The 22,086-nt window shown below is 38.3% G+C and overlaps 1 protein-coding gene across 6 annotated transcripts in view; it reads right to left on the bottom strand.

Annotated features, from left to right (window-relative positions):
* LOC127578729 (receptor-type tyrosine-protein phosphatase T) overlaps nt 1-22,086 on the bottom strand; it is a 935,885-nt gene that overhangs the window by 278,347 nt on the left and 635,452 nt on the right. For all 6 annotated transcript variants that reach the window (XM_052031104.1, XM_052031103.1, XM_052031108.1 and 3 more), the window contains 3 exons: nt 14,619-14,728; nt 9,980-10,181; nt 164-266 (listed from right to left, as the gene is read on the bottom strand). In XM_052031104.1, the coding sequence (XP_051887064.1) occupies nt 164-266; nt 9,980-10,181; nt 14,619-14,728 (415 nt within the window). The remainder of the gene's footprint in view (nt 1-163; nt 267-9,979; nt 10,182-14,618; nt 14,729-22,086) is intronic.

Here is a 22,086-nt window from a genome sequence, read left to right on the forward strand (position 1 = left end):
TTCTGGAAGCTAACCATATTGATTAAAACATTCATAAAATAGCAGACCAGATGTACATTATATAAAATAAAAATCAATTTATATGTTGTCCATAAGTTACAGAATTATATGAATTTTTACTTTTAGAATTTACATCTTGGTATTATGACCATCTTTACTTTACCTGATCGGAGCTCCTCTTGATTGAGCTGGCTTCAATAGGACGGTGATGGTTGTGTCTGTCTCATTCAGAGGAGCATCTGTGTCATACAGTGGCATTGAGGGAGCTACCAAAAGAAATCAGAAGAAGCATAAACAGGTGGAGAAGGGAATCAAAAAGGATAGTACAAACTCAGAACAGTCAATCCAGTCAATCATTTCATTGTCTCTTCACACTTACTTTTACTTAGGATGCCACATTTGTGTCCCACTGTGTCATTTATCTATCATTTACTGAGATTGTGATCAATGACCTCTTACAAAGACTCTATACTGGTTGGTAGAAAATTGTTTTCATTATATTGACAAACTGCTTGGCCTAGAAATTCATTCGCATAACTTATGGTTGAAAATTGGCTGAATTCAACAGTCCTTAAAGAAGGCAAGGGTACATGTTCTTCATTTTGAATAACCCTCCTTTCCAATCAGGAAGTCACTTTATTCCCATTGACCTAGCTCCCCATCCCCAGTTCTTTCAACTGTAATTAAAAATAGGTAGGAAAATTCAAATTCAACACTTACAGGGCATCACAGGTCTGCCAAATATTTCTTAAAATATCTCTGGAATTGTACAGTGCAATCTCAAAATACTGCTGACTATTTATAAAGTGTTGGAATCCTACTTAACAAAATTATTGTTTTGATATATTTAGTATAAATACAGCAATGTACCAATTGCAACAAACAACCTGAATTGTGGAATTCTATCACCAAGATAAGCACCAAATTCCAACCAATTGAAAAAAAAAGGAATATAATTGAAGATGGCTCAACTGTTCAGCATTATGAGATAGGGAAGTTACTGCTGTAAAGGTGTTCTATGTAAATCAGAAGGTCAGCATCTAGCTTAGGTGCTGGAGAGTTGAGTGTCTCAGGTTAGAAGTTCAGTTGATATAAATTAGTGGCACTGTGAGTGAGATAGTGTCTGTATTAACCTCTCTAATTCAGGTTTGTTTGTAGCATTCAAAACTGTACCTTGCTTTTATATATGTGTACATATTAAAAGTTTAAAGGGTGTGCATAAAGCAAAAAATGAGCCTGTTGAAATCATTGAGAAACAGTTAAGAGTCTGTAAAGGTAACTAAAAGTCTAGTTAGGAAGGTTTCTTAAATTGTGAAATCAGCAAGGCAAGTAGTTCAGGGGATTTCAGGCGAATGAAGACTGCAACACAGAGATGGTCTAATGCATGTCAAAGTCAAAAAAGCAAAGGGTTCATAAGTTGTTTTAAAATTTATGACATAGTAAATTGACATGGACCTCCTTTTTAGCACTTGATTTAATTTTGAGGAGCTGAATAACAAATTTTCAAATTTGCAGATGTCTTCATAGGGAGGAGGTGTAATCTATTGTGTAATTCATTTAAATTGTGCATTGAGGGATGAGGGAGGGTTGTTTTCTCATTAAATGGCTAATGGTGAGAAGTTTTGTACTGACAGTAAAATACAGCTACATTCTGAAAATCTAACTTTGCCCCTGCTCCTGCAAGTAAATCCAAAAAGTCATCTCTTGAATTTGTTGCATTATTTTTCATTAAGTTATGCTCATAAATCAGTTCAGACCAAGCAATACAGTTCCCTCTTCAAATAAAAGCCTCCCAAGTGATATGAATTGACTTAGCATCAATTTTCTACAAGTGGATGACTCCACAGAAGAAAAATTACATCTATTTATTGCTTTGAGATTATAATCAAGTTCTTCCAGTTAGCTGACTCTGCTTGTATGACACTGTATAATCCAAAAGTACCTTTGCATTTCCTTGGAAGTATACAAACTACCTTAACTGTATCAACATCTTCTACACAGGATCATCATTTAGAATTGTCATTAAATATTAGAGTTTATGTCTTTCATTATGTTTAATAGTAAACTAAAATCTATGCAGTATACCTGATATCATAAATGTTATTTTATTCAGATATGGGATGTGGCAGTCTTTGGGATGTCCAGCATTCATTGCCCTAATATATGCCTCAGTTTGATAACGTGCCTATGGACCACCTCAGGACTCTGCAATATAGGCCCATTCCAGTTGGAATCAGCCTGCTGCCTGGACTTGCCACCCAGAATCCCCGCTGGCCAGCACTTGTCTGTGTCAGATGTGGAGGGTGGATTGAGCTGAGTCTCAGACTTGAGGAGACATCAGCCACTGAAGTACCTTGGCACTCCTGGACGTGAAGCAAAACTGGGGGTGGAGCTTTGTCTTTTATTAAAATTTGTTAAGGTTTTTATAAATTTTAAATGTCTTTTATGTTCAGTCATATTTAGAAACTAATACAATGGATGTAAATGATTTTAATGTATTAAAAACTCATTCATTGCTGAGAAATAATAAAAACATTAAAATAAGTAAAACGTGAGTGGATGTTTCCCTCCTAGTCTCAATTCAACTGAGTGGGGACTCCAACCCTACACTGATCTGATGGTCATTGAATCGGAAAGGCATTTTCCCCAGTGAAATGCTGGAAGGATCCAGTGACAGATGAGCCAATCCCTGTCACTTGGCTCAATCCGGGCATAATTCCAGGGAGTGGCTGAATGCTGTGGTTCTCTTCAGAACTGTCCATCACAGCCAGGATGATTCTGGAGTTTATTAAAGGTACGACAGACATTCAGTTTATTATCATTAATTAGTTGTATCCAACACTTGGAAATTATTTGCAAATAGAAATAATATAAAACATTTTGACTATATTACAATGATTCCCAAGACATTAATCCAATCAGATATTCCGAGCAGTAAGGAAATCTTGATAATAGTTTTTGACAAATTGCTTCTTATTAGCTCATTTTCCTTGCTATTAACCATGCAAATATTAAAATCCCACATCAATTAGCATTCTAAGTATTTCTGAGAAGAATCATTTCAGTTTTTACAGCAATAAACATTAAAAAGAATGGTGATATGCAAGGAAACATTCACTTGAATATCTCATAAATAATAACTTAACATATTTCACTAATAAGCAAGCATAGAATAGCATGCTTCACAGGCTTTAATTTCAATGTAAATGGTGATAATCTAAGGGCTTTTTCATTATTCATTCTTGAGATATGGAGTTGCTGACGAGGCTAGCATTTATTTGCTCATTCATAATTGAGAAAGTGGTGGTGAGCCACCAATTTAAACTACTACTGTCCATGAAACGAAGTTACACATAATTCTTGGGCAGAGGCTTTCAGAAGTTTAACCCAATAATTCTGAAGCTACATTGATGTACACCCCATGTTATGATGTGAATGATCTGGAGAGAAAATCTGGAATGAGGGTATTCTCATGGTCCTGCTGTCTTTATTCTTCCCGGAGATGATGATCAGAGGTTAAGGAGGTGTTGTCAAAGAGCCCTTGATGAGTTGCTGAAGTGCATCATTCACTTGGGTCAGAATGCAGCCACAGAGTTGCTGCTGGAGAATGTGAATTCACCTGATAAACAGAATTATGATCCAGTTGGGGTTAAATCGCATAACCAACAAAATATGGTGCAGAGGTTTCGATACGTGATTAACCTCCACCTTGCAACTGTGATGTTAAACAGTAAGAAGTTCATGCTGTCTGCTCATTTGCAAAATAGCTGTGGCCAGTCATGCTGTTCATTGTCAACAGAGGGCCAGTGCTGTGAGTGATTGGCACCAGTTAAAGCTTGCCTCTACTGCTTAATGCCAGCATGGACCTCTTAACCAAGGGGCTCACTGCGGTTGGAGCAGATGCTGGAAGTGAATCAGACCGGCGAAACATATAAGGATGGCAGACCAAGGGAGAACACCTTTGCTGGACATGGCAGTGAATGCCATAATGGATGAGTATACGCAGGTGGACTGCTGGGGAGGGCTGTTTGTCAGGAAGTCTCCAGACAAATATCCAAAAGGCAGAGGGATAAGAGAACTGTAAAGAATGTTTTGAAGAACTCCTGCATCAATGTCCTGGAGGTGGAAAGATTAGCCTCCAACAATCTCAACTCTTTTCATATGTCACCAGTCATTGGGAGAACCTTCCCCTTGATGTGTAATGACTTCAGTTTTGTCAGAGCTCTTTGGTGCCACATTCAGTTAAATGTTCCCTTGATGTCATGGAAAATCACACTCGCCTCACCTCTGGAATTCAGCTCTTGGGCCCATGTTTGGACCAAGGCCGTGGTGAGGTCTGGTGTTGAGTCATCTTGCAAGATCCAAAGTGAGCATCAGTGAGCAGGTTATTGGTGACTAAGTGCCAATTGAAAGTATAATCAATGATACCTTCCTTCACAATAAGGATGACTGAGTATACAGGTTGGGCAGCAACGGGACTATAAGGTAGAGAGGATGAAGGCATGTCCTCATTTGATTTCACACTTGCAGCCATCAGCTCGGATCATGATGGTGCCTAATTTATTGGATAGCACATACTCAGAAGTGCACAAGGTGAAACGGGAAGGCAACAGAGAAAGATAGTCCAAATTGGAAAAACGCCTTTCAGTGGAGGACAGATGAGAACTTTAATAAGGCAGCCTACAGAATGTGATGAATAGATATACACACTGAAATGTTTGGTCCATTGGAAATTTGCCAGAAATCACATATACAACGTTAAAGAGAATGGGGGAGTATAGCAGCATCTTGGCACAAGACTTAATGTTGAACTTTGAGCCAACCCTTCTCAATAGAAAGTGGTGGCAACTCTATTTACACATTTGTTGCCCAAACCATAATGCAGTATTGTTAGAAGATGTCACAGTTCCAATTTCAGGACAAGCAACAGCCATCCATAATGTGGATGGTGCAGTGGAATTTCAGACAAGTATCATGCAATGCCATCTTGCTACCATGCAAGCAGACTGATGCCATCACAGATAATAATTGGAGTGTGCAAAGGGACTTGAACGATCTCATAACAATCCACAATCTGATCCCCAATAGAATACTAAGACATCTGAGGCCCACAGGATTGTCAGTTGGTGCCTGGAGCTTGAGCTGTTTGCCCCTTTGAAGAAGACAGAAATCAGCCATCCTTCCTGCCTTTCCGAGCATGGCTGTTACCCAGACAGGTGCTGCCTGTGTTAAAATGGTTCAATTTACAGCTGGATTTTTTTGGGTCAAAATTGCTCAAGATCTCCCCTAGTGATCTCTGATCGCCCACACAGCAGATCAACAGTATTTCACCTGGAATGTTGCAGCGACCAGAGTGGCATTGTGTGGGAGCATTGGGCAGGCACCTAGGATGACCAGATGACTGGTATGATTTCATTTTTTAAATTCAGTTTGGAATGCTTATTTTGCAGTGAGTTTTATTTTGAATGGCCAGGCAACAAAGGAAAAGTAATAGCTGGATTGGGAAAAGAAAATAGTACCAACCTGTTAATGAAATGGAAATGAGAGAGTATCGCAGGCAGGTATGTTATTTATGGGTAATCAAACTTATTTCCCACTTCCTTCTCCTCCTTCTCGTCACAAAGGATAAGAGGCAAATGTTGCCCCTTCTATGGATGAGGTTGTGCAGTATGTAGCAGGTAATCAAAATGTTCTGCTTATTACCCATTCTGCCAAAATAACTCATCAGTTTCCATAAATGATAAACCCAATCCATTTCTGCATTCCGCAGTCTCACAGTTTCTCTGTTGTTGGCCATCAAAACTATACCACTCCTTCTACATGGAGTACTGCATGGCTCCTTCATAGCAACCAGAATCCTCGTTTTGACATGCCGATAGTCCAGCCTTTAACATCTTTCATGGCAGCATGGCAGTCTCTGTATGTATGTAGCCATATGTGTGTACATTGTTGTCAATGGTTGGATCTTGCTATCCAGTTGCCTCCTTTTTGTCTGCTACAACAGCTCAAATTCAACTGAACTGCACTCATGCAGAATGAAGGCATTGTGACAGCTGTCAGGCTATCATGCATTGATATGTATGATTCACTGCTTTCAGCTGCACTTTGACTGGAATGTCAGTGTGCTATGTCTTTTGGTTCCAGTATAATGCAGAGCTAACATATTTTGCACACAAAATAGGCTGTATGCAACCAAAGACAGGCCATTCCAGGTGGAAGCCTACAATTCCAGCAAAGCTCTCTATATGCCAATCTCTGGAAAGAACAGATGAAATGGAATTAGCTCTCTTTGAATACAGAGCCTCAGTTGCTTCTCTTGTGCACTAGTGGAGGTTTACTATGAGATGATTTAAGCAATTTGGAAGAAGTTAGATGCATACTATTCAGGTACATCATCACCTTGGCAATACTGTCTTTGGTCTGCTTTGAAGTTGCTGTCAGACTTGCATTATTTGGTGAGGATGCCACAGATGCCACATGCATACTTGGAAACTCATTCCCTGTTGCTTGTGCTAAAATTATTATGTGGTTGCATCAATACACTGGATTCAGCCTCTGAAATCCGTTTTCTTGACTTCAATGGATTGAAGTTGAGAGGCACATATCAAGTTGATGCAGCAATATAACATCTTACTGCTACCAAAGGGAATGAATTTCTTGGCAACATTAGCTTGGAGAATTGCTTCTTGAGCACTCTAAACATACCTAGCCTCTTGCTGATGGCCCTTTGCTCACTCCTCTCCCCCAGCAAATTGTCCCGTGTAACTAATTACCTCCAGCCCTAATGTTTTGGTGAGCACCCAATGATGCCTCTTATGTCTTCAACTCCTTTCCTAATTTACATATGCTGTGCAATAATATACAGTATTTGATAACATTTGAAGCACTTTTTCTCATGTTGATATAAAATTTGAAGCACTTTTTTTCAAATTGACATCAAAAATGTTTCATTTTTTGATAGTGGTCAATAGGCTCAAGGAAGGGAGCATTCGTTTATGGCAGGATTAAATTCAGTTCCATTGAATGTAAAAGTTTTAGTTGGATTCAGTCTTCCAGTACAACTGGATGTTAAGGAGCCTCCACCTCTGCCCACTATGGAGCTTAATTAAGAGTGAAATTGACATACAGTGTGTACTCACACAAAACTTGTTTATTCTAATTGCCAAGGAATCACAAGTATTCCAGAAGGCAAGGGATCTCACATTGTTTTTTCATGCTGGTCCAGTTGCTGCAAAGCAAAGAATTTGACATTTTGGTGTTTTTGTTTGGGATTTGTATTAATCAGTTGTCAAGATAGGCATGTACCCATTAATCTTGCACCTTGTGAACATGGGTATTAAAGGAGACTATGGTGTGGTTTCACCTTAGTAATTGAAACCCATTCCTGTCACTGCTCAATATTTATAATTTTCCATGGTTCATTGTGTAAAGGAAGCAGAAATCTGTCATCTTTAAAATGAGTAAAAGAATGCAGAACAACTGGACAGTCTGCCCAAATTGTCACTGAGGTTGATCCCCCTTTTAGTTTGCTTCAGTTGTGCATGCTGAAATGTCTAAAACACATGAGTGAGTGAAAGCTCCTCATTTTCTTGTGTACTGCACCTGGATTTAAATCCTTGGATACACACCCTCACAATTTCATCATGACAGACTGTCAAAAATCATCCCACTTAATAATGCATTTCCTTGCGGTGTAACTAGGCTCACCAATTAAAAGAAAAAGGTGTGCAGAGGTGATGGAGATGTCAATTCCTCTCACAGCACCGGGATGCATTTAACTACATTTTTTTAAGAAGTCATTTTGATGTAATTTTACTGCCAGATTTTAATTTGCCTCTTCATCCAAGGGCATGCACAGTGATGTGCATGGATCTGGTATAAAGACAGTAATCTTCATATTCTCCCGCACAGCTAGGCAACCTGCTGTGATCTGTTGAAAGTTAGGCTTTTGTTTCCATCATGTTGAAAGAAGAATGGAAATGAAGCAGCACACAGACATTTTTTTGTGGGACGAGTATCAGCCAGTTGGAACATGGTGACACAAAAAGAGCAATTGGTTATTAATACACCTGATCTATTGTTGATTAAGAATACAAGTTAGCCATGTTCTAGGGAGGTCTTAAGTACATTTCCAGTCTTTCATTGGTGAGATGAATAGTAAAACTATATTTGTAGATGAATGATGTAGTTCAATATCTATTGGAATTAATTGTAGCTTGTCCCTTCACGAATTGCATGTCTGAAACTTGTTCCATATCAAACTTTCACCTCAGGTTTATCTGCTGTATATTCACAACATTGCAGCTTATTAGTTATTGGCTCCACTGTATTCATGGATTTTCATTGAAATTTTAGTTTGGCTGCAAAAGACAATAACGCGATCCAGACGTGTTCAATAGTAACAATTCTATGATTAGACAAATGTTCAGGGTCCTGTATATTTGTGTATACAACATCAAGGAAGACGTCATATCATTTTGCAAGTGGCTCTGGAGGTGTCCTGCATTGCGAAATACAAATATAAGTGGCAAGTTTTACACTATTTCCCCTTGCATTGTCAGGCCAAAGAGATGTGAGGTCTTTATTCAATGAATATTAGTCTGCAAATGTATTACTGTTCAACAACTGTACATCTTAAGTTATACATTGGTCTATGTGTGCAAATGACCATTTGAGATGTATTTTAAAACTATTCCTTTCAGTAGAATGGCTGTAAACACCACAAATGCAATGAAGCTTGATTTCAATTGGATGGATGGCTTAACGTTTCCAGGATGAATATCAAAATTGAAATTCTTTGGTCTTCTGCCTTTTTACAAAGTTTTCTATTTTCAGGAGTACGTGTCCCCTATATTTTTCCTACCAAACAGAACCACCACAAATTACACCAAATTGAATTTAATTTGCTTTAACTGTTTAGCTTATGAGCATATTCTTATTTTCATATTGTACATATTGCAGCTTCAAGTTCCAGGGCATCAACATCTCGGTGGATTTATCCTGGGCCCAACACATTGATGCAATCACAAAGAAGGCATGCAAACAGCTCTACTTTGTTAGGAGTTTGAGGAGATTCGGTATGTCACCAAAGACTCTTGCACATTTCTATGGATGTACAGTGGACAGCATTCTGACTGGTTGCATCACAGCCTGGTACGAAGGCTCCAATTCATAGGATTGCAAGAAGCTGCAGAGGGTTGTAGACTCAGCCAGCTCCATCACGGGCACAACCCTCCTCAACATCAAGGATGTTTTCAACAGGTGGTGCCTCAAAAAGGCAGCATCCATCACTAAGCGCCTACACCATCTGGGACATGCCCTCTTCTCATTACTAGGATCGGGGGAGAGGTACAGGAGCCTGAAGACCCACACTCAACACTTTAGGAACAACTTCTTCCCCTCCATCATCAGATTTCTGGACAGTCCATGAACCCATGAACACTATCTCATTATTCCTCTTTTGCACTATTTATTTTTGTAACTTACAGTAATTTTTTCATCTGGCACTGTACTTCTGCCGCAAAACAACAAATTTCATGACATATGTCAGTGATAAGAAATCTGATTCTGATTCTGCTTTTGCTTTACATCCTCAGATTGGTACCATTTGAAAATTTCAACACTATTTGTGAGTTTAATTCATTCATATATTTGTTCCCAGAACTGGTCCCTATGAAGCTCCACTTACCACCTTCTGCCAAGCTGAGGAACACAGGTTAAATTCTACTCTCTAGCTCTGATTGGCAGTTGCCTTTCAGTCCTCTGTGGTACATAATGTAAACCATACTAAAGAAAGTTTGAGTCCTTTGGATTCAGAATTGTATTCTACATTGAATGAAGAGAATTCAATCTAAGCATTATGATCTGACTTTGACAGCCACCCAAATGTTTTAATTTTTTTATATAAATGGTTCTATTAATCTTATGTGATTTGTTTATACACTCATTAGAGTGGTCCAACATGTTGGTTGGTTTTTACCTGATATTTTTGTAGTAATACGAGTGGTGACTGGCAGTCCAAATCCTTTTACTGTGCTCGCTCTTATTGTGAAAGAATATGTCGTGCCTGGATAAAGCCCAACAAACAAATGGTGGGTCTCATTCCGTTGTTTGAATACTCTCCCTCTTTGGCTGGAAAGCTCCACATTAGGGTCAAAGGAACCAGCAGCCTTATAGGTTATCTGAAAAGAAACAAAAGCCACTATTACGAACTGCAGATTACACAAATAAAATCTCTGTAATGGTCAATTTACTGTTTAGAGCATTCTGAAGCAATGACGCCAATTCTGCTATTTTATTCATCTGGTCCTTGATGTTCACAAAGAAATTTGATTGCTGGTGAATGAGCCCTTTACAGTTGCCACTCACAATAGTGCTCCTAACATTCAGGCATTGAAAGGCAGAGTCTATGATTTATTTAATAGTGGCCTATTTCCAAGCTTGCTGCTATCTATATCTAATCACTGACAGCAATCACAAATAAACTGTCAAGTTATTACAACTGGCACTTCCTACTTGCACCTTGCTTGCCTTTCAAATGATAAAAGAATATGAACATGTTAATTTATAAAGATAGAACACTTTTTCTGTTCTTGATAAACATCTTTATTCTAATTTCTCTTTATTGATAAAAACACAAATCAGGCAGCAGGTATAATACATCACCTCATAAAATCTCTACATATAATCTTTTCACGAGATGTTATGATATAATCACTTTTAAGCACATTTTATCTCAAAATCAATCATGGTATAATAAGATTACATTTTGTTGGAGCTTGGAATTACTGTTATAAATAAAATGTGTTCGGTACACCATATATCCTGTGATGCTGAAGATGTAATGATATTCTATGGTAATAGCATGCAAGAAACCATTGAAAGATGCATAAAAATTATGAGTAAACATGAGGATTCATATTTTCAAATATCCTGGTGCTGTTACTAGTAACAGGAAGAGTAGTGTGTATTTGCTATATCTATTTATTGCTTCTGTTGCAGTTGATTTTCAAGTCTCAAGAAGCTAAATATTTATTTCTCCATGACAGGATATCGCTGCATGATTTCTGATATGGTGCTCAGCAAAAGACACCATTATATTAAGATGTAATGTCCTAGAGAGTGTATAGAAAACTGCAGAACAGCAAACAAATTTGTCCATCAATATTTATGAAATAAGAAGCACAAAAGTACAGTAATGAAAGTATAAATTATAATGTGACAAATTTCAGTATGTCTGTAGTGTGGAAATGTTCCTTTGAAAAAGAAAAGCACTGCTGGTATATCAGTGGCTGAACATAAATGCAACACTCACTCATGGCGATTCTTGAAGGAAAATGTCATACCGCATATAAATTATAGGGTATTTTACAAAGAATATATGTGTGAAATATTATTGTGCTAAGAATATTATTAGTTTCTCGGAAAACAAAGTCAGGTTCAATACTTTATGGTTCTATTTTTCACATTGCTTCCTTCCAAATGTGTTTTAATTTTTGACTAAATTGGACATTATTTAAAATGGTCGGAGAACTAACAATGAAACAAGTGAAGTTAATGGGCTTATTTGGAGTATGGTTCCAACCTGTGTTCCCTGTGTTCAAAGGCCAAGTTCTGAATGTTGCTTCTAAGAATTGAAACACCATCAACATTTTTATCCTGAGGTGATATGACGAGGGTGAATTGCATTTCATTGTCTAAAAGACAAACACCCAGAGCCCACATCTGTTAATAATAAGTAGTATCAGATGTATTCTTTGTTAAAGTTATCTTAAGTAAAATTAGTTCAAATAGGTTTTAAGATCCCAACATAGGAGAAGGAACAGTGCATGACTTGAGATCTCTGTGAAAGAGAACCTTATTATTTAGTTAGCAGGGTGAACACATCAGCATATGTGAACTCATACCAAGTCGTAGTTCAGCTGAGGGCATCCTTTCAAACACTACGATCATGACAAAATAATGGGTTTTAGAGCTATGTTGCTTAAAGGTGAAATGCTGGCCGTAACACCCTTTTCTATCCTCAGTAAGATACCACAGAGGTTCTTGGTCTAACCTCTCACCCAAAAGATGGCACATCCATTAGCACAGCACACCCTTAAAACAAGAACACCTGTCCAGAGCTTGTGATGTTGATTCTGCAAAGGTACTTCCACACACAACTTTTTGATTTAGATGCAAATGCTCTGTAGAGAATAAAGTTATATTCTATGTAAGTTTGTATATTGTTTTATCTGTACCTCCCTTGCCAAATCTGTTTCTCTGGTAGCATGTTGTTTTCCCTTAAACTTATTATACAATTTGGTATACAAAAAAAAGGCACCACTATTCATTTGAACCAGAATTGCTACCCCTATACTCCCCAAAGCCTGCATACTGCCTACAAATAATTCAGCCTTTCAATTCTGATTCACTTTCTCTCATCCCTGCACAGCACAGAAATTAAATGGAAGTCTGCAACAGACATAATCATGAGACAAGACAAGTTTAAATTTGTAGAGATCCTAAGTTGTTCAAATGGGAAGGAAAGAGAGCTAACAATGGGAAGATCTCGCCATCAAACAATATGATAATAGGGCAAAACAATGAAATTATTTTCTCTTGGTTGCTTCAACCAGACAGAAACCAGGATTTGCAAACTGGGTTGAACTTTGCTGATGTAGAACATTTTGTAATGTGTCAGTTAGATCTTCCCCTGCAAATATTAACTCAAAAACACTTTTTCCCACTGAATTGTTGGATGTGTGAAGTTACATTGGGCCAGGTTGTGCTTAATCCAACCTCCTGCATCCTATGGCAGAGCCTAAGGCCTCTCCCCCAACATTATCCTCCTGGCCTTTGGCAAAGATATTTTCAGTATTTGTTAATATCTTTGATATTCGAAGACATTTAAAACTTTATAAATATATTTCAATATTAAAATATAAGAAGTAATTATAAACAAATAATGAAAGTACAATGTGCTACTGTAACATGAGTACAAAGTGCAATTCAAAAGAACTTTAACCTGAGTTTTTTGAGAGAAAGTTGGTAATCCCACCACTCAAATGAATGGGGTTGTGTTATTTATGCCTTCCATGGCTATTGTAAAGCCATTTTAACATCTCATAGCAGAGATGTGCAAATAATCTGGTATCTTGTAGTGATTCATGGGGTATCTCTTCATTGCCACAAGTTGATGGTTGATTGAACATCAATTCCAGCCCAATAGGATTCCAGCTAATGGATTATATTTTGATGGATAATCTGAAATGTTAACTTTGTTTCTTTTCCACAGATGCTGCTTGAACCAGCTAAGCATTTCCAGAGTTTTCCATTTTTATTTCAGATTTCCAGCATTTGCAGTTTTTGACTTTCATTATCATGCAGCAATGATCACCTTCTGTGTTATAAGAGTACATGAGGATCTAAGGACAAGGAAGAGAGCCCAGTAGAAGGCGTTTTTCAAAGATCCAGCATATACATTATAGCCTCAATGATCTCTCTTTGTGCTTCATGATTCTCTATTTTTCAGGTTTTTGTCAATTTTGCCTCTTATATCTTGTTTAGTGAAGTATAGAAAGAGTACATTTCTACAGAGTCTTGACTCTAACTTAAAATGATAGCTAATCCAACAGAAAAGGGAAAAAAATGTAACAGAAGAGAAATAGATGTCTCCTGGTTCAATAAAAATCAAGTCAGTTAAGGACGTAAAATGAATAGCAGTCTTCTTCGTTTTTAGAGTATCAACACTTTAAGCAACAATTATCCACTAACCAACTCCACCAAATCAGATCAGTTAGTTATTCACCTCTGTACTGCTCCATAATCAATAAAAAAAAGTCTCTATGTATCATATTAATAAGAACAACAGTATTTGAAAGTACATCACCGTGTTGAAACACCCTGGGATGCCTTGAGAGGAATGACAAAATTCTGCCAAAAACACAACTTTCCCTTACCTTTACACAGTATCACAAAGAGCACAGTCAACACTAAATATCACAGTGGAATTTGCTTTTCATGAATTTTGATCTAAATGTTTGTCTCTGATACCTTTTGTCCCTATGCTACCAGTCTTTTTGTAATAACTTATGAAAATAATTTTTATAATAATTTTTGTAATAATTCTTGAAAATAAACCCCATATTTTTTCTCCCAAACAAAAAAACCAAAATCACAAATTTCTAGTAACCGATGCATGTGCTTTAGAATGAACACAAAGCGTTCAAAAAATCATTGCACTTAAGAGTGTCAATACTGCCAGAACCTTTAGTTACTGTGGGACTGAAGATGATTAAGGAATTAACTTTAGGTTGAATCAAAACTAATCTCATGGGTATCTTTCCTGATGGGGTGTAACTAGATGATCTGCATGGATCATTTTCATATATAAATATCTTACTTAAATATCCATTGGGAAGAAAGTGTGTGCTTAACAATAATCCAGATTTAATTAGTTTCATCATATTGGATAATGTTGGGGCCCAGTGCTCAGAGTGATAAATGTCATTAGTTAGCAATCATCCTTCGATTCTTTCAATGTTCTAAGTGTGGCTTAAACCACAATTATGAGGCGTCAAAAATCTAAGAAGCAGAAAAGAGTGATTGATTTTTAGCCATTTGCTGTGTTGATTTACCTCATAGAGGGTAATTATTCCATTGGTTTCATTTGGTGGTTTCCACTGTAGATATATCTTCTCTTCAAATGGGCCTGCTTGAATTGATTCCAAGGGCACTAGACCTGGTACTGTAGGGCAGAAATGTAATAATGAAGAAAAACAAAGTTAAAAAAGAAAGTTTCAGTCAATCTGACAGCCTGAAGCTCTTGTCAGTTGTAACAGTCTCTAATATGTGGTCTGAAGTTCTTGCCTGTTGTAACAGTCTTTTCTATGTATTCATATATACATATCCCTTTGGGCCTGTCCCGGAGCTCATCGTTCAAACACATTGAATGGTTTATTGAATACTTCAATAAATGTCATCATATGAATCTTAACTAGACAACCAGCAATGTGATGAAAACAGTAAAATAATCTTTAAGCAGGTACCCTTTAGTGGTGATCTTAAAATGGGCCTACACTGGAGTTGCTGAACTCTTGAATAAAGCATAATTCTACGTTGATTGAAATTGATCAAAACAATCACCCCTTGTCGAGGTGTATATGACCTTTTGGAGGTGTTTAAAATTATAAGGGGCACAGATAGGGTGAATGCACATTGCCTTTTTCTCAGGGAAAGGGAACCAAAAACTAGAGGGCGTAGGTTTAAGCTGAGAGTAGAAAGATTTAAAAGGGACCCAAGGGGCAAGTTCTTCATGCAGAGGGTGGTGCGTACATGGAACAAGCTGCCAGAGGAAGTATTTGAGGTGGGTACAAAAACATTTGGGTAGGTATACGGATAGAGGGTTACGGGCCAAATGTGGGCAAGTAGGACTAGCTTAAGTGGGCACCTTGGTCAGCATGGAAGAGTTGGGCTGAAGGGCTTGTTTCCATGCTGTATTACCCCATGACTCTTAGCCTTTCAGTATATTATCTATAATCTGCTTCTGTGTTTATGTAGCAGCTGCATTAGCCAATTTGGAACATAAAATGCATAAAACATGTAATTGTGACTGTTAAAACCTTTACCTAATTGTCCTTCTACGGAGAACCTAACCTGTGTGTGTGTGTGTGTGTGTGTGTGTGTGTGTGTGTGTGTGTGTGTGTGTGTGTGTGTGTGTGTGTGTGTGTGTGTGTGTGTGTGTGTGTGTGTGTGTGTGTGTGTGTGAACGAGTGAGTGAGGGGTGGGTGGTTGATATGGAAAAGAGGAACAGATTTTAAGTTACCAGCAGGCTTCTATATGTTTGTTATGCTAATTATTACCTTGTGTCCATAAACAGGATATGAATCATAATACATTTGTCAGTAATTTTACAGTTTCTCCAATGCTGAAACAGCTAAATACTGTTTGATAAGCTGATCAGTTAAATGCTGAAATATTGCTGACACGTGGACTAGAGGGAGTCTGATATTTCTGTTTAATTTATTCAAATGCTTGCTAATTAATTTGACATTACACAAAATAGAGTTAAATTATTCATGACATTTATACAGTTTGGAAAAAACTGTAATTAAAAGGGTGACGACTAATAAATAAACCAATGACAACTTGGAAATAAAAAATGACCCACTGCTTGACAGGAAGTCAGCAAGACTTACTGGCACTGGCAAGTTATTGACAAAGAAAGAGCATTAATTTGTTCAGTAATATGGTGAGTTCGAGCCATCTGTCAATGCTAACCTGTGTGTGCTAAAACTGGCACAAGGCTACCATTTAATTTACTATTTCATTACTTTTCAGTCCTGTTTTCTTTCTCATCTGGGTTGACATGAATTTAGTAATGGTGGTGAGGAAGGATGTTTACTTTTATCTCCTCATGGAAACTGGGTTGCTTTTAGTCAATGGAATCTGCAGCCGTGGAGTGCAAAAATAAGCTAGAAGTCAATCCATTGCCAGTTGGTTTTTGCCCTCTGGTGAAAGTAAATATTACCCATCAAACTGTCTTCATTAAAGAGGCCAGTTCACTGCATGCATCAATGGCTGAGACTGGTAGAATTTTGCACTCTAAGAAAACCAATGGACATAGAAATAGTGCAGTTGAGGCCAAGAGTCCACCCTGAGCTTATTGAACAGTGGAGCAAACTCAAGGGCCCATATAGTTGTTCCTCTTCCCGTCTCTTATAGTTCTTAATGCACAGTTCATGTATCCACTATATTGGATTTTGAAACCGGCTGCAATTGTTATGCTGTTCTCACTCCCACAATCAATATTCCACTGAACATGGTGTTTGGATATTGTTTTAATAGGCCACCTTTCAAAGAATATTCATAACCAAACTTAATAAAAGGGTTAAAATTCTGGATAGTCCTGCACAGCAGTAGCTCAATTTGTAGTACAGTTCACTTTGAGTCAGAAGTGTTGGATTTGAGTCCCAGTTTAGAGACATGAGCACAAAAGTCTAGGCTGAATCTCCAGATCAATGGTGAGGGAATGCTGTACTCTAGGGTTGCTGTCTTCAAGATAAGACATTAAGCAAGGCCAAATTTGCTGTCAGGCCATTGTAAGATATTTTCTGTCACAATTTGAAAGGGCTGTTACACCTGGTGAAATGCTCATGATTTATCCTCCTCCCAACATTATTAAGTCAGACTACCTGATTAATTGTAGGTGTTTATTCAGTCCTTGCAAATTGGCTATGCTAATTCCTACATTGAAACACCTACAATTCTAAACTGTTTAAACATTAGGACTACTTGTAAGGTGCGATATAGACATTTCATTCTTTCTATGGGTTCCAGCTGCTCAGTTACAATGATACAGACACTATTCCATATCCTTGGAGTAATCCCTGAGAGGCAGAGATATGACAAGATCCAGGTACCTACGATGGCATAATAGCAACACCTATGCCAACAAAGGCCTGGTAAATTAAAATATCTCCATGCCTCTCATAGGGAAGGCTCAAAAAGGGCTGTGTGCCATTTTCACCCATGCGACTCTTTCTCAGAGCTGCACTGGTGTCAGTAAAGATTCCATTAGCTTCCTTTCTCAGCTGACGAATCAATGCTTCTTTATGTTGAAGAAGCACTAATATTAGCGAGTGTTCAGGATGTACTCTGGTGGGAATCTTCAATTTCTATCACCAAGAATGGCTTGGTAGCACCATCACCGATGGAGCTGGCTGAGCCTATAAGGACATACATGCCAGTCTTGGTTTGGGTCAGGTAGTGAGTGAACCAACACCAAGGATAAACTTACCTGACTCATCTGCCTGAGGCATCTATCTGTCCATGACGACAGTGGTATAAGTGACAAGTACACAGTCTTTTTGTAGACATGGAGGAAACACGTGGCACAACATCAGGCTATGCAGGATAGATGCAGAACAAATCAAGCAGTTCATAACTGGGCATCCATGAGACACTGTGGACATCTGCAGCAGCAAAAATATATACCACCTCAACCTTCTGGCCTGGCATATATCTCACTTTACCATTATAATCAAGGCAGGGATCAAACCTGGTTAATTTCCCAGTCTGAGGAGTGACATCTGCATCACCAAGTGCCAAAGGCTGTGACAGGAGCAGCACCTGCTGTACCTAAAAATAGGTGCCCTATGGTTGAGGTTGTAACACAGGACTCCATGTGTGCAAAAGTGCTAAAGCAGCAACATACAGAGCAAAGTTATCCGGCAATCAATCAATCTCATTGAAATTCAGTGGTCCTGCCATATCCAGTTGAGAATGGTGATGGACAATTAAACAGCTAATGGGAGGAGCAGGCTTTAAGGAGATTCACATCAATAATGGCAATGCATGGCATGCACATGCTAAAGGTAAGACTGAAGCTTTCACAGCGACCTTCAATGGATATGAGCGAGTAGGTGATCTACCTTGACTTCCCCCAGGGATCTCCACCATTACAGAGGCCAGCCTAGTCAATTCACTCCATGTGATATCAACAAATGGTAGTACTGAAGATTTGACCTCCAGAACCAGCTGTGCCTCGAGCCAATCTGTTCTAGTACTGGCATACCTGTACATACTGAAAATGTAGAAAATTACCCAGAGATTTCCTGTTCATAAATAGCAGAATGAATCTAATCTAATTTATAACCACCCAATCAATTTAATCTCAACCATCAGCAGTAAGACGGATAATATTGTTGACAGTGCAGTCAAACACACCTACACACCAATAATCTTCTCATTGATGTCCAGCTTGGGCTTTGTGAGGTCCAGACCTCATCACAAACTTACTCCAAAGATGAACCAAAGAACTGAATTCCGGAGATGATGATTCTCTGGACATTAAGGCAGCATTTGACTGAGTGAAGCATTAAAGAGCTCTGGTAATGAAGTCAATGGGCGTAAAAGCGAAAATGCGCCAATGGCTGGAGTTGCACCTCAGGCAAAGGAAGAGGGTTGTGGATATTGGATGTCTATCATCCCTTCTCTGGGTCATCACTATAGGAGTTCCTCAGGGTGATATACTGGACCTAAGTATCTTTAGCTGCTTCATTAATGATCTTCATTTTCATATGATCAGAGGAGGAGATGTTTGCTGATGATAGCACAATGTTCAATACCAATTTGCAGTTCTTCAGAAAGTGAAGCTGCTCACCAACACGGTCTGATAAGTGACAAGTATAATAATGTCACAGAAGTGCCAGACAGTTACCATTGCCAACAAGACAGAATTAAACAAAGCACCCTTGAGATTCAGTGACTTTACCATTGCCAGGTCCTTCACCATCAACTTCCTTGAAGAGGAGGGAGGGGTCACCACTGACCAGAAACTAAATTGAGCCAGCCACTGCGGTACAAGAACATATCAGAGACTGTGTGTCTAGTGGCAGGTGTCTCGCCTCCTGATGCTCCAAAGCCTTTCCTATCTACAAGGCACAAATCAGGAGTGTAAGTGAATATTCTCCACCTGTTTGGATGAGTGTGCATCCAATAATATTCAGGAAGTTCGATACTATCCAGGACAAAGCAGCTGAATCATTTCACTTCATCTACCACTGGTGCACAGTGGCCACAGTGTGAGCTGTCTTCACATGCTGTACATTGGTGAAACAAAGCATAGAATAGGCAACCAGTTTGCAGAGCAGTTGCACTTTGTCTGCAACAGTTATCTTGAGCTTCTGGTTGCATGTTATTTTAACTCTCTTTCCCACTCCCACACAGACCTGTCTGTCCTCTGCCTTCTGCATTGCTACGTAGAGACCAAACACAAAGTGAGAGAACAACATCTGATACTTAGCTTGGGAGCTTACAATCCAATAGTATGAAGACTGAATTTTCTAATTTCAGGTAACCTCTGGTGTTCTCTTCCCACATAAGTCACATGTCCACCTCGTTTTCTTCTTCCTTTGTTCATCGCTCTCTTTGCTGCCATTCCCCGCATCTGATTCCATCTGCCTGTCATCCCCTCCCCGTCTGGTTCCACCCATTAGCTACCAGCGCCTGTCCCAATCCCCTCTCCCCTACCTGGTTCCAGCTGCCATCAACTTAACTAGTTCCATTCCTGATCTACCTTCCAACAGTTGAATTACAAAAATGTAATTATTCATAGCAAACATTTGGAAAACAAATATCGATCATGATTTTTTTAATAGATTGGATTCACCCTCAGAGATGCAGCCACCATCTATCCCGTTCCCCACTGATAGGAACCACATGCATTCTTGTGGGGGTGGAATGTACCTACCCACCAGATGTACTAGCCACCATAGAAAACTGGCAGCACTTGAGTGTCAAGAGTAGGAATTCCCTGCTTAGTGAGTCCCTGGTCTCATTGAGATCCCAGCTCATCATTTGCCATGTATAGGTGTGGGACACTCATTCTCCCCTCACATGCCAAAGTGAAAACTCCCACAAAAAGCAGGAAACCTCCACATTCCTTTGGTCTCCAACCAGAGTTCCTGCACTATATTGCTGATACTCTCAAGGAATTTCAGGGTTACTATCCATAAACACTGGTTTTCAAAATGTTGTCATGAACATTTGAAAACTTTCCAGGTCTACTAAATCCAAAGCTTTATAGAGTTTAGTCTCTCAAGTCTGCAGATAGCTTGAATAATGTCACATTGTTTTTGCAATATGAAATTGAAATGAAAATAAAAATGTCAATATCATCACTGGTCATTCTTCCTTGTCTCATCTGTTCTTCTCCATCTTCTCTTCTTACTGCTTAAATGTTACTTCTATCTTAATAACATGGAAAATGTAGGCTTCCTATATCTTTTCTGGTTTCCTGAATTTAATCACTAAACATTCCTATTTTTCTCTGCCTCTCCCATGTCACTGCTCTGTTTGAAAGCTAGTCTGTGTGGTTAATTAATTTGCAAATTGAGGCTCAGGATAATGTCATTTGACTTGGTCAAACCACTAACACAATCATTTGTATAGTCACATTCCATGCCTGATCCATTCAAAACATTATAACATCAGCTAGGCAGGCATGGCAGAAATTAGGTATCTCATGATGTTGAAGTTATAACAGACTTACATTCAAGTTTTGATAGAATGTAGAATATCGAAACAGCCACTTTTACATCTAAGTTGTCAATGGCATTATATACTACTATAATTATTTTATGAATATGGACCTAATATGATACATAATATCTCAATAATGCCTGCAATTTGAAATATATGTGTTATACATATTTTAGACAACAACTAACAGATTTACTTCCTGTCAGGTATTGGATTTACCTCCATTCTGACATTGTCAGAAAAAAAATAAAACAATTGCTCCTAAAAGATTTCATGTCACCTTTCCTTTCAAAACTGCTTTGTGCCTGACACTTGCATGATAAAGTTGTCATCCAAATTACCTGCATTCACCTGAATGTTGCAATTAGATTGTATCTCACAGCCCACTAAAGGCTACTCAACATTATGAGAGATAGTAGAAAGACATTCTATTGAAAATAGTTGCTGAATTACAGCTTTGCGGCCAAGTGTATACTTAAGTAAGTGGAAATTGCCTCAGCTTCATGCTGCCAAATGATTAATCAAGAAATAATTATGTTTTGGAACAACGTGAGCATTTTCATCAGCACAAATTGCGCCATTTAGATGATTTACACAAAATATTTAGAATTATTAAAAACAAAATGAAATATCTTTAGAATATGTTTACTATAATAGCAAAGCCATGGTCCTTTGACTGTTTAACTGTTGCGTAAGTGGGACTATGTGAAACTATGTGATTTATAGTCTCTGGTGAAGCAAAAAATGTAAATTAGATTGAATTAGCAGAAGAAGATACATTGCTTCAAATGAGTTAATATTTCCATTTTAAATTAAAGTTATTTATCAAGATTTTGACTGTCATTTCCCCTTTTAAATCTACATTAAGTAAAATCTGAAGATCCATAGTCAGACTGCTAGTAACCGTAGCAGACCATTGCTAATTGTTATTTACATCTGAGAGCTAGCTACTTGTCAGTGATATAGGATATTGAGGTCTCATTGAATGTAAAGGAATAACAACTGTAAGTGTAGGAATAATGTCAGCTTAATTGAAAGAAAAAATGCAGGAAACCGGCAAAT

The sequence above is a fragment of the Pristis pectinata genome, chromosome 16 (genome assembly GCF_009764475.1).
Source record: "Pristis pectinata isolate sPriPec2 chromosome 16, sPriPec2.1.pri, whole genome shotgun sequence".
Classification (NCBI taxonomy): Eukaryota; Metazoa; Chordata; class Chondrichthyes; order Rhinopristiformes; family Pristidae; genus Pristis; species Pristis pectinata.